Source organism: Diplotaxodon limnothrissa, linkage group LG6 (assembly GCF_057381915.1).
Source record: "Diplotaxodon limnothrissa isolate DT_005_m linkage group LG6, D_limnothrissa_male_GT1.1, whole genome shotgun sequence".
NCBI classification, from domain to species: Eukaryota; Metazoa; Chordata; class Actinopteri; order Cichliformes; family Cichlidae; genus Diplotaxodon; species Diplotaxodon limnothrissa.
The window spans coordinates 40,669,225-40,682,633 of NC_140601.1; the positions used below are offsets into that span (position 1 = coordinate 40,669,225).

At 43.2% G+C, this 13,409-nt stretch overlaps 1 protein-coding gene and 1 pseudogene across 2 annotated transcripts; one reads left to right on the top strand and one right to left on the bottom strand.

Annotated features, from left to right (window-relative positions):
• Nucleotides 1-254: 254 nt before the first annotated feature.
• On the bottom strand, nucleotides 255-6,534 carry LOC146631231 (uncharacterized; annotated as a pseudogene). Its single transcript, XR_014906242.1, has 10 exons — nucleotides 6,266-6,534; nucleotides 6,122-6,188; nucleotides 5,200-5,490; nucleotides 4,860-4,970; nucleotides 4,436-4,762; nucleotides 4,197-4,333; nucleotides 2,375-3,897; nucleotides 2,203-2,295; nucleotides 2,020-2,093; nucleotides 255-701 (listed from the first exon to the last, which is right to left on the bottom strand). The product of XR_014906242.1 is annotated as an uncharacterized LOC146631231 (transcript).
• A 1,277-nt stretch (nucleotides 6,535-7,811) lies between these two features.
• On the top strand, nucleotides 7,812-12,203 carry LOC146631232 (group XIIB secretory phospholipase A2-like protein). Its single transcript, XM_085355207.1, has 4 exons — nucleotides 7,812-8,151; nucleotides 9,814-9,902; nucleotides 11,194-11,359; nucleotides 11,494-12,203. Exons 1-4 carry the CDS (start codon nucleotides 7,884-7,886, stop codon nucleotides 11,610-11,612), a joined length of 642 nt encoding a protein of 213 aa, XP_085211333.1. The 5' UTR covers nucleotides 7,812-7,883; the 3' UTR covers nucleotides 11,613-12,203.
• The last annotated feature ends 1,206 nt before the right edge of the window (nucleotides 12,204-13,409 follow it).

A 13,409-nucleotide genomic window follows, 5' to 3' on the forward strand; every position in this document is an offset into this window, starting at 1 on the left:
TCTCTACAGTGAGCTAAATTTAAGTCACAGGAATGTATAAAAATGTTGAAAGAAAATAACACACAATGAGCCTGTTAAAACACAGGATTTACTTAAATGTGTCAGATGCTGAACACAGTTACGCGACTGATCACAAAGCAAAAAATAAAAAAAACACTGCAGGAAAAAAGTGTCAGTTTTAGTGTCATTTTCAAAAAAAACCCAAAAGACTGACAGGACTGTGCAAACACTGGTAATCTGGTTTGATGCACCGATGTGATTTAGTCAAAACTTTGGTGATGCATGGATGAACAAGCAAACGTGCAGGTTTAGTGCACACTCACAGTCCCATCACTAGTATGATTTTCGCTATGATTGCATCTAACAGAGGAAACCCAACGTTAACGTCCCAGGTGGAAAACAGCGCTGTCCAGAGTCTTAAAAAGGTCCTTCAGTGGAGTCACCCCCACCCTCCCACGCCCCCTCTTTTCTTTCCTAGAGCAGTGCATCTCTCTCGGGTCGGTGTGGTGGTTGATCTCCGGTGTTGCTGGTTCCAGTGGCAGCTTGTACGTGCCAGAGTTTCTAACCTGAGGTTCGGTCACACCTGGACTGCTGAGGGTCGGCCCTGCTGTTACCTCTGAGGAGTTCTGAGGAGTTTGAAAAGAAAGCTGGTCGTCTGTTGAGCGTGCAGACGCCTTCACGGTGGGCCGACTGCTGGACGTCTGAGGAGCAGAGCACAAAGAAATAAATAGAAAAACTCACAATATTCAGGTGTAAATCATCTCTGATCAGTGTCTGTGTAAAAACTCTCACACGAACACTAAACCGCTGAAATAAACAGACTTCAGAGGCCAAACTGCTTTTTTACAGCAGTAACTACCAACTCCAAACAGGGCCCCTCACCATTTGAAAAATACTAACTAAATACTAACCAAACAATGCTGAAATGCAGTATTATATTTGACTGCCGATGAACAATAATATGAAAGGTGAAACCTTTTTGGATTTTGAACAGTTGGCCCTGCAGCCATGCCAGCCCATTGTGACCAATTTGTCACATTTTTATTTTGTATTTTTCTCTCCAATTATTCGATTAGCTTAATGCATACGTACCTAAATCTTAAAACAGATAAATGTGTACAATCACCACTGAAAATAAACAGACAATAAATGTGAGCAGTAACAAAACTTAAGTTAAAAGCTGTATTTTCTTCCTACCAGTCTCAAAAATATAGTCTTTCATCAAATTTATGGGAAATTTAAGTCATTTTATGCTCTTAATTTTGTTGATTTTTCAGGCTTTAAAACTTTTGAAGAACTCTCGGGAACCTTGTCGATGTAAAGAATTACTGCCTGTGGAGGCTGATGAGGCTGAAGAGAGCATCTCTGGACCCAGTGGAGGTGGTGAGTGACAGGAGAACGGCGGCTAAGCTGTCATCCCTGATGGACAACATCTCCCACCCCATGCAGCAGACTGTGACAGCACTGAGCAGCTCCTTCAGTGGGAGACTGCGGCACCCACGGTGTGGGACGGAGAGATTTCGCAGGTCTTTCCTCCCCACTGCTGTCAGACTCCATAATAAAGACTTTAACTGATCAAGCACACACATCCATACATATGCAATAATACTAAGTGCAATAATCCTTTCTGTCATCGTTGTATTTTTACTCAGTTGTATATAGTATTTGTATTCTATTTTTATCTTATTGTATATTTATTTTATTTTATTCTATTCTGTACAGTTGTGTACTGTATTTATTCTTATTGTATTCTAATTTTTGCCTCATAACTTTTGCACTGTCCACTTCCTGCTGTGACAAAACAAATTTCCCACGTGTGGGACTAATAAAGGTTATCTTATCTTATCTTATCTTACTTCTCTTCCACACTAACAGTCTTGCAGATAAAGAAGTACAGTTTGAACTGATCCTGATTCTTTGAAAACAGCAGATTCTTTCTGCTTCTTCTTCTTCTTTCTGCTCAGTTTGGGGGCGTGGCCTAAACCTAAACTGTTTTATGTTAAACATGCATTCACGTACCCGATGCTTCTTTTCTTCGTGCTGTTGTTTTCCAAAAGTGTGCCCGACGCGACCTTTGTTGCTCATTTCTAGTTCTGAAATTTAAAAAAAAACAAAAAAAAAACAAACAGATTTCTGTTTCATTCCACTAAAATTTTATTTAAAGTATTTAATGTTTTTAGGGGGCGTGAATAAACGGCGCACCACTGATCTGAATGCCGCCCCGCTGCTCTCCATCCTCCTGGTATGGGCTCAGGCTCACAAACAGGGATTTCAGGACTGAATCCTTAGGCGCCCCTATGGCAGACGTTAAGAGCACATTTCAGACACACAAATGGACATTAGACATTTTTGTACGTGTTGAGCGCATCCTTACTTGTGGGCGATGAGACGTGAGGCAGTTGCTGCTGTGCCGGAGTTTCAGATGGATTCGGACCACCCGGAGCTGGACTGGAGGAAGTCTCCTTGATTGAATCCTGCACGATGCTGCAAGCTGGATCTGCTGGCTGCTTCACAGGATCAGGCTCAGCTTCAGAGGTTGTGGAGCAACTATCAGGACTTTGTTTAACATCAGTTTGGACCTGGCACGAAGGAGCCAACTCTACATTAGAAACGCTTTGAAAAGGACTTTCAGCTGACGCCTGACTGCAGGGAGGCAAACTCAAAGTCTCAGAGAGGGGGTTTGCAAAAAGGCTGAGGAAGGAAGCAGCAGAGGTTTTCTCAGGTTTGACTTCAGTTTTTAAATGTCCTTCTTTGCTGGTGAAATGTGCAGGCTGTGAGGCTCTCACTGGGTCAGGTGTCGGTGTCACGCTCTCAGCGATTGGGTTTTTAAAAAGGCAACTGAAGGGGATTTTCTGAGTCTTTTTACGTCCAGCTGAACAATCGGATAGAGTTGGAGTCTCCCCGCTGCACTCCGGTGACATTTTAGCAGAACAGCGTTTCTGTGTACCGGGTTGGAAGACAGATTTGGTCTTTCTTTGGTACCGAGGGATCTCAGCAAGCTGCTTTGCTGCAAAATGGTGAACGGCAATGTTTGCAGAGTCACTCGTCTTAATGGAGCCATCTGCAGGTTCAACAGGAGCAGAAGTTCTGCTTTTAAACTCTGAGACGCCTGAAGAGGGAGAAATACCCGAGAGATGTTTAGGAGGACGGGTGTTATCTGTAGGAAGCTGTGAGCTTTCATTCATGTCCGATTTGCTTTTGGAAGATGCAGGATTATCTTCATCTATAACAGGAGGATGCAAACGCTCCAGTTTAACTTCATGAAAAGCCATTTCAGCAGATTTCAGGGACTCTGGTATAGCTCCACATTGCTGAGTACCAGAGGAAAGAATAAGATCAGAGCTAGAAATCAGGCTGTCGTGCACTTGTAGGGAAGACAGGCTCTTGTACATTTTCTTGAAGGGTTTGTTTGGCTCATGTTTGATACTCAGTGAGACTTTTTGTACTTGATGTTGTGAACTTAAGAGAGGATCCTGGATTTCCTCAGTTTTTACACTTGAAGCAGTGAGTCTTTGACCAAGGGTGTAATTTTCCACTGATTTTAAGGACCTGAGGACAGCATCAACAGAATAGGGAACTTCCTTTTGTGTTGTGGAGCCTAAAGTGGCCTCGGTGGTGGTCTCTGCGGCAGAAGGGGTAGTAGATTCTTTGCTTTCAGGAGTATTATAGAAGCTAGGGAAAGACCTGTACAGCTGAGGTCCAAGCATGGCTTCCACTGAATAACAAACTGGCTCCGGGCAGTTACTGCTGGTTGATGAAGGGCTGTGAGGTCGGGCGGTGTCTGCTGCACACCGAAGAACAGCTTCATCTGTAACTGTGGCCATTTCTTGTATCTGGTGTACTGAGGGTTCCCCTTCTGTAGCTGTAGCTGCATCTGCGCTGCGGTAAAAGTTAGGCCTGAAAAATAAAAATGTCCAGTGAAGGTAACGTGCATGGATTATCAGAAAAATTCCTGTTAAAGGCTAAAAGCATCGTAACAACTTAAGTTCCTCTTAGAATACAGCAGCGAGTCGTGTTCAGATTAATGTTTGCTGCTCTGTAGTCCAGAGAAAATGTAATCCATCTTTTATGTACAGTCTATGCCTGCACATAAAAGCCCATCTTCTGTGTCGTCGGTCTCATATTCATGAACTAATCCTTCAATTACACTTACTGCACGTGAGGATGAGGACATGTTTAAATTCAGAGGTGCATACCTGAGCGGGTCCATGAAAACACTGGGGGTCCCCTTTGTTTCTGTCATTCCTGCCTCCTCTTTGCTCGCCGGCTGTCCCGGAGGCTCATGCTCAGCTTTTTTTGCAAGCTCAGAGAGGTCACGTTGCCATTTTAATAACTGCAGTGAAAAGAAGCAAAGCATTTACATTTGATTTCAGCACAAAGCAATGCATGCAAAACATTTTGAGACCATTTTCATGCCTGACTTCTCCGTGCACACCTCATCCAACAGTTTTCCTGTGACGTCAGTAAGCGGCTCGTGAGAAAACTTGCAGTCTTCTCCTTGATAGCATTTTCCTTTTCTATGGAAAAACTTGCAAGGAAAAGACTGTGCAGCTTGGTATAGGAAATACAAGACAGCCAACAACCTCCGCTTTCATTTGGTTAACGAGATGTGTTTGTGGCAGCTTACAACAGTATATCAAAGGATATTGTGCATGTACGGACAGCTCTCCCCTTTTGTGCAGAAGCCTTGGATGTAAAATTTACAGACTTCTTTGATGAGATCGTTGTAACCCTGAATATGCTCCAGCTGGCAACTCTCAGCCTGTATCCAGGAAAGGAAAGAAAGCACATTTTTCATTTTTGCAGTCTGAAAAAAGAGATTCGGGTAAAGTTAAATAACCAGCTGTGATGCAACCTGCCTTTAGGCATCGTCCGTAAAGAAAATGTCGACAAAGTAACCGCCCGTCCACCAACAGCGCATTCTGGTCCTTGAACTCCTGAGTCATGAACCTTGGCTTCACTTGAAAGTCCTAAAAGAAAGGAGACGAGTTAAATTTGATTCCACTGAAGGATTACTTGAATTAATGTGTCCGCTTCAATAAATATTCCAACTAACGCCGAAGGATCCGAGTATCTGTTTGTACTGATGGCGTGACATGAAATGGCAAGCCAATCCATCATAAACTCAAGCTGCTGCAGCTCTAACCAGCTGATGGTGGATGGCGTTTGTAATTAAAGCCATCCTGGAGTCTTGCTTACCATCATGTCATTTTCATGTCCTCTTCCGCCTCTCCCACCTCTTCCAGACATCGGTCTTCCTTGTCCACGGGAAAATCTCCCTCTCCGTCCCTCCTTGTGCTGATATGGATCTTTCTGTCCATCCTTCTTCTTCAGATGTTTCTGCCTTTGAGATTGACGGCCTCTGTTACTGAAGCCTTTGCTCAGTCTTTGCTCACCATCGCTGTTCTGCATTAAACACACTTTGTCCTTTGTGTTATCAGCTTTGGCGTTACTTCGAGTTCTGGGTCCCTGGGCTTGGACACACGGCTTCTGCAGAAAAATAAACACATAAAAATTTGATATAAAAAAAAATAAAAGTTCTACATTTTATTTTATTAGCAGCTACTGGCTGCTCCTTGGCCACAAAGGCTCACCACAGCAGGTAGGTTGGTAGAGTTTTACACCAAATGTTCACATTATAGCACTCTTCAAGCTCTTCCCTTATCCTGCATGTTGTTGAACAGCGAGAGATCATGCAAACCAGACACTCTTCAAGAAGCTCCTTTCCACCACTCCTTCAGGCACTACCCACACCAAAACAGAGCGTCTACAGCATCACTGCCAGTGCTTCCCCAATTCATCTCCTGTCTTCTCTTTCCCTTACTCATGAAGGAGCAGCTCATTTTCATCCCAGCTACCACACATTTGATACTAACCCCCCAACACTTTGATGCCAAACCCACCAGTGGAAGCTGGAGGTCACCGATTGATGAAGCGAACACATCTACATCATGATACATTAAAAGAAACAGCGCTTATCTGACACTGGCCCTCCTGTTTTTAAGCAACTCTCTTATGATTGGCTGTCGTAGAGACAGGATGGGTTGAACTCAAACTATGACAAACTAAAATATATTGTTTTAATGTGTTATGTCAAACCTTAATGCCAAGGTTAGCTCACCTTTTTGTGAGATCCAAACAGCTCGCACTGAGTTTTCCTCTTTCTCCCACCTCCCCCAGGCTCATTCCTGCCAAACAGAGAGAGTGAGTGATGAAGAGGAGGCCATAAAAACAGATCTAACCCCGGTAAACTTTCATTAAGTACCGCTGCGTGACGGCAGGCTGACCCGCACTCTTCACTCCTTCATCCACAGCGGAGAGCCTCGAGAACAGGTTCGCAAAAACCATCTTACTCCTAGTAATGTGCGTCTCTGTGTGTACAGAGCTCGGTCCGGAGTTATAAAGGTCCGATATCGAAAAACAAACAGGAAATAAACGTCTTTCACTTTACGCCGTCACGCGGATCACTTTATCAGAGGTCGCTCCAGCGATCGGGGTTTCGCTTGTGTACATGACGGGACGTTATTCAGCCGTTCACATTTAATTCCGTGTAAAAAAAAACAAAACCATTTAATTCCGTGTTCGATATTTACGTCACTCCACGTCACTTCCATACGACAGGGTCATTGGGTTAACGCTACGGACGCTTGTCGCCGCCTAGCGGTGAAGATTTGTATCGTCTTGTGTTAAACCTTGCAGTAATGGCACAGCCCTGAAACCTTTTGGATTCTCACTTGATAACAGCGCATTTTTTGAAGTTATTTACCATATTTGATCGGACAGTAATATAAAATACCAAGCCAAGTGTGTTAGACTGTCTCTCACAGAGTGATACTGAAATAAACAATCAGTGCAATCTGAGTTATCCACCTTTGTTACTTTTTTTAAAAATGTAAGATACATTATTAAAACCATGATGTTATGAAGTATGTAAGATAGTTGACAATTCAGTTTAACTGGTCCAACCCTGGTCTCAGAGGTTCAAGGAGTCCAGCAGGTTGGGAAATCAAGAGAGCAGGAAGGATGTAGAAGAGCTGAGCATCATAAAGACCAGACAGAGGTGACAGCTTAAAAGTGGTTGTTGTGGCACACTGGCCCTAACGTTTAAAAGTTGAATTAACACTGTCAGCATGTGAGCGTGCCAGACAGAAGCGGGCTTACATCATCATGCAGGTGAATCAAAGAAAGCAGTACTTTAGACAGCATTGAACCAATACGTACACACACCTAACCTCAGATCTTGTGCCACATAAAGCACCTGGCCAAAAATATTAACTCCAGCTCAATGTACAGGGTGGGCCATTTACATGGATACACCATAATAACATGGGAATGGTTGGTGATGTTAAAGTCCTGTTTGTGGCACATTAGTATATGTGAGGGGGCAAACTCCTCAAGATGGGTGGTGACCATTTAGAAGTCGGCCATCTTGGATACAACTGTTGTTTTTTCAATAGGAAGAGGGCCACGTGACACATCAAACTTATTGGTAATGTCACAAGAAAAACAATGGTGTGCTTGGTTTCAACGTAACTTTGTTCTTTCATGAGTTATTGACAAGTTTCTGACCACTTATAAAATGTGTTCAATGTGCTGCCCGTTGTGTTGGATTGTCAATGCAATGTGTCTGCTTTGTGTGTGATTGGATCACCTTGTGTGAGCTACTGAACAAACGCACTTTGTCATCCGTCAACAGGAACAGCACAAGTTCAGATATGCTAAAAAGATGAGATAGAAGCCGGACTTTGTTCCTCCACATATGAGGCCGTCCCTGAGTCAGGTTTAAAGTTCAGGTCACGCAGACAGTTTCAGTATTACCTCACTGAGTGTCGCTCCCTCACTCTCTGAACTCTCTGTTCACACTGAGCTGCCTGTATCACAGGATGACCCGCTGGGCTCTTCTCGCTCCCGTCCTGCTGCTCCTGCTGGGCCTGTTCATCCACAGCGCTCTCAGTCAGGAGGCCGGAGACCCAGCAAATGCACCACCTGCACAGGGCCAAGCAGCTGACAGCACACAGGGAGAGGATGAAGATGGGGACTGGGGACTAGGGACCCTCCGCGACAGCTTTGAGGCCGTCGGCGGATACTTTGACTCCATGCTGGAGTTCATGGGCGGACGTGACGGAGTGTGCCAATACCGCTGCAGATATGGTAGGTCTGCTAGGTGAACATGTGGTATTACATAGTCTGGTATAAGGCCATGTATGCATCTGTGTTTGTATTATTGTAGGGCCTTTATAATAAAAAGCATACATAAATAAAATTATTGATAAACAGCAAAGCTAGATACCTGCACTGGAAATGGTCAGAGTTTCAAATTACGAGGTCAGTAAAGATAAAACGCTTCAGGCTGCTCTAAACATTCAGTTTCAGGCAGCTTTTTTTTCTACTGCTGGCTCTGTATGATGTCATCCCTCATCTGCGGTCTGTGACGAGCAGCAAATTAAATCCCCGATCCTGAAAAAGTTTGAACAGCTGTGTAAAGTGTACATAACAAGAGAATGGAAGGATTTGTAAGTCTCAAAAACTCCTATTATATTCAGAATAGAACATTTGACGCTGAACGTTACACATTTTTAAACTGACAAAATGCAACATTTTGAGAAAAATGTTACGTTCATGTTAATTTGGTGGCAGGAACAAATCATAGAAAGGTTAGCAGTTCAGCACCCGAAGCCATGCTGCTGGAACAGCTTGTGGTTTAGTGTTGTTTTGCTGAAATATGCTTGGCCTTCCCTGAAAAAGGCATCATCCTGATGGGGGAAGCATGTGTTTCTCTATAACCTGTCGATACCTTTCAGTATTCATGGTGCATTTCCAGATGTGCAAGCTGCCAGATCCAAAGCCACTGATGCACCTGAGCGTCAGAGATGCAGGCTTTAGGACTGAGCACTGATGGCTGAACAAACCAGACAGTCCTGTCCTCTATAGTGTGGAGGACACGGCATCCATGTTTTCTAAAAATAATGTCACATTTTGATGAATCTGACCACAGAAGAGTTTTTATCTTGGCCTCAGTCCATTTCAAACGTGCTCTGTCCCAAAGAAGACAGCAGATGATGTTCAGCTTTGCCCCTTCCCTCCTTATTCTCTGAATGTTTTAATGATAATCTGAGTCGTCAAGATTTTATGTTGTGTACATTACTCTGAGATTGTTTCAGACTGGCGCCCCACGTTCTTACACGTTCTTGCATGTTGGAGAGTCTCTGTCTCGAGCAAGTAGACAACGGTCTTAAACGAACTCTGCCTCCTTTTTTGAAGCATTTAATATTTAAAGCTTGAACAAAGCCGCTCTTCACCTTTGAACAGCCAGCTCTTTTAATTGTAAGAATGCCCTAAAACTGAACCCTTTATGAATACGATCATGATTCCAGTAATCATCTTATGATATTTCTAATAAACACAAATCAGCTGATTACAAATGTGCCCAGTTAGTAAGTATGTACGCACAGCTTTTGCAGATCCTCCTCTCTCACTCTGTCAGTTATCTCACCTGATAACTTCTTGATCACCTCCTTCTCTCGGCGCTAATAGGATTTATTCAGAAAGGTCTTGTACACGCTGATATTTGTCGCGGTTGTTATCTGAGCCTGGAAATGGACTGTGAACTCTGATAGGAGAGGTTTTATGTGCTGACTGGGTCAAACATCAAGTGATGTGCAACATGTCATCTATGTGCAAACATGGATCTATTTTAAATCCACGGGGGTATCAAACAGAGCCCAGCACAGTCCTGCTGGCCTGTTGCAAAACATGACCTACATTTTAATTAATTTTAATTGATTTATTTATTAATTGCTATTTCTCCCTCAGGTAAAGCTCCTGTTCCTCGTTCGGGCTACCAGATGCCAGAACCAAATGGATGTAGCTCCTACTTCTTCGGTCTTCCTATTCCAGAAGGGGTAGGTCTCTTCTGTCTGTTTAGAGCAAATTTATTTGGAAATCATCAATACTGTTATGAAAAGCTGGATCCATCTTCACAAGGCGCTTATAGAGTTTGGGTGGAGGACAATCGAGGCCCCATAGAGAGTAATGAGCATTTGCTTCTAATCAGAAAAAGTGTAAGCCAGTTTCAAGAGCTGCTGGAGCTTCGTCTTCTTTAGACTTCATGTGTCTCTCTGTGAATCTTGAACATTAGAAGCCTCTGCTCTGTTTCTACACATTTTATTGTTTTCAGTAACCAGGACATGATTTTAGAAACATTGTTAGTGTGTTGCTCGTACATATCTTAGGATTGAGCTCCGCGCGGTGGGGCAGGCACCAAAACAGATGAACAAACAGCAAGAGAGCAAACCTTAAATTAAAAAGAGCACACGTTTAGGTTTCAAACTCCAGGAGCAGGTTTCTGGGTATTATTGATAATAAAACAAAAATATGTGACTTTCCATAACTGAGCTGTGTACAGTTAATATTTTGTCTTATCCCTGTTCTTTTACAACGCTGTGTTCGTTTGTGCAGCTCGGAGGAAATCTCGTTTTGATGAAAAATTGCTTCCAGCTTGTTATGTTACTTCAGCACAGCTGGAAACAGGAGACTTGTGATTTTTACACTTTATTGATTCTGGGAGCTAAATGTCTGCTCAGCTCTACTCAAGAAAACAACTCGAGCGACGCATGATGCTCAGTTCAGCATTATTTATTTATTTATTGGTGTCTGCTAAAGTCTACATCTTTACTGTGTCTTCTAAGTAAAGAAGTGAAGTGATGAAGTGACAGCAGTTAAGACAGGAGGAAGGCTCTGTCTGCAAAGTAGTATATGCACTACATACATGCCAACACCGACTGTATATTACAACTATTAATTAGTGGAGTTTCCATGAAGGAACAGCAAAGCAGGAGGCTGTGGGAGATGCTTTTAAAATCCAGGAGAACTTGGGAAAAACAGGAGTGTATGCAAGTAGACTGGAGGAAAAAGAGGGTGAACTCCACCTTTAATAAAGGCACTCAATCTAAAAGCATCTGAGGTGTTTACTAAAGAAATATTACTTTGTTTATGTAATAAAAAAGTACACAAAAAGTCCACACAGAGAGGCGACAGCAGAGCTGTAAAAATTCGTCCGATGAAAACCAAATAAAACCTGATCTCAGAACAAACAACAAACCTATTTCTGATGGAGCTAATAATGTTCAATCATTATCCAGTGTGACCCTGCACTTGTACACAAACACATTGATCTTTCCTGCTGTGTGTCAGATGGACATGGGCATCCCTGCCATGACTAAGTGCTGCAATCAGCTGGATATGTGTTACGACACCTGCGGCTCCAACAAGTATCGCTGCGACTCCAAGTTCCGCTGGTGCCTCCACAGCATCTGCTCGGACCTCAAGAAGAGCCTCGGCTTCGTGTCCAAAGTGGAAAGTCAGTAATATTTTAACCTTCCTTTCATGCACCGTCATGTTCTTCTTCGTGATATTTTAATCACTGATCTCTGACTGTAATCCGAGTACATCAGCTTCCGTTGATCCTGTGCTGTCCTGTTTCTTATTTCTCAGCATGTGAGACTGTAGCAGACACCTTCTTCAACACAGTGTGGACTTTAGGCTGCAGACCGTACATGAACAGCCAGAGGGGAGCATGCTACTGCCCGGGAGAGGAGAAGGACGAACTTTAGATGAACAACTGGATCTTCTGTGTTTATAAAACAGTGTCAGCAGCGACCGCATTCCCAGGTGATTTTGCTCTGAGTTGTGGTGTTGCAAAGGTGGAGTAATTTATTAGGAAGTTCTTGCTTTTATCTTTTTTGAATTCCTCATGAAAACTGTATTTGTGTACATGTAGAGTTGGTTTAAAACAGTCTTTAACGATACATGACGGAGTTTCAGAGACAGTAACTGGTTCACAGCACACAGCTGCCATTGAGTGTGTGCTGCCTTCTTTTATTTGATGGCGCATTACTGACAAAGTCAGCCCTTAGTTAAAACCATAAAAATACAGGAGAAATTTTGTCTGTATGTATGTGAAGTTTCTTCCTGTTAAAAGGGAGTTTTCCCTTCCCACTGTCACCAAGTGCTTGCTCACAGGCTTTAATGCGATTGTTGGAGTTTCTTTCTAACATTGTCGGGTCTTTACCTATAATATAAAGCGCCTTGAGGCGACTGTTGTGGAGAATTGGTACTGTAGAAATAGAACTGACGTGAACTGAATTTCTTTTGCATTAAAAACAGTTTCAAAGATAAACAAACACTAAACCTTTTGTCGTTCCATCATTTGCTTTGCACACTGAAGGACTGGACAGATGTTTTCACACATCTATTAGTGCTAGGTGTAACTTGCCACTGTAATCACATTACATTTTTTGGTCAGGCAGTAATATGATTCTGCATGAGCAGTGATAAATTACAGCAATGCAATCACATTACAGACACTAGTAATCAAGCAATTACGTTATCACTCACAGTGCGGAGGGTCTTTAATTACCTATAATGGACGTCAAGTGTGTCAAGTTTGTCCTTTTAACACAAAGAGCACATTTATCTCAGTTTTCATCTTATCTGTTTAATTTGCTGATAAAGTCTTGTGTGCTGAAACACTTCAGGTCAAACACGACAATGCTGTGATTATAACGGTATTCTAAATTTTATTTAAAATGTGGGTGACTTGGAATTTTGTGATGTTTTCTTCATCTCAGGCCACTTGTTAACCAGTTCCCAAGTAACTCAAGTTTCAAACCTTCCCCGAACATGAACACGACTCAGGTTACTTCCTTTATGAAAGACATGTTCAACATAATGTGAAAAACAGACCAGAAGGTGGCGCTACATAAAAAGCCTGAGGATCCTTCCACCATCAGCTGTAATTTATGTTATTTAGGAACTCAGCCACAAGCTGTCAGACCATGTGAAGCTACAGAGAGGAGTCAGAGGCTGTGTCCCAATTCAGGGTCTGCACGCTTGAAGTACGCGCACTACGCGTACTACGTACGGTGCGTACTATAAGTACGAGAAGTGCGGAAGTGAGAGGCTTGTGAAATGGGACGCTTCGTCGCGCTGTTCAGGTTGCCTAGCAACCATGATACTAACCGCGAGACACGTTACATACAGCTTTGTTTGACAGAAATGAAGGAGAAAAATGTTTTGTTTGCGGCAAAATTATCCACACCCACCGCCGCGCTGTGAATTGTGGGATATATGGGACCACGAAGCGTGGACCGGACCACGCTTGATATTTGGGGAAATCGACGGCGCATTTGGAGTATGCATTTGAAGCACACTTCGAATTGGGACAGCCGTCGTCGCGTGGCGGTGACGTAACCGCACTTGAAATGCGTACTTCAAGCGTGCAGACCCTGAATTGGGACACAGCCAGAGTCACCAACACCTTGCCAACTAACCGCAGAGGTCCAACCCTCCTCTGTATGTCTCAGTGTTTGTGCAGCTGCTGTAGGTCTGTGGACTCAGTGGACGTTTTT

What these genes read in the sequence shown, in the direction of transcription:
- LOC146631232 (XM_085355207.1), top strand. Translation starts at nt 7,884, where the DNA reads ATGACCCGCTGGGCTCTTCTCGCTCCCGTCCTGCTGCTCCTGCTGGGC. An exon ending in GTCTTCCTATTCCAGAAGGG is followed by an intron (nt 9,903 to 11,193) that starts GTAGGTCTCTTC and finishes GCTGTGTGTCAG; the next exon opens with ATGGACATGGGCATCCCTGC. An exon ending in CTTCGTGTCCAAAGTGGAAA is followed by an intron (nt 11,360 to 11,493) that starts GTCAGTAATATT and finishes CTTATTTCTCAG; the next exon opens with CATGTGAGACTGTAGCAGAC.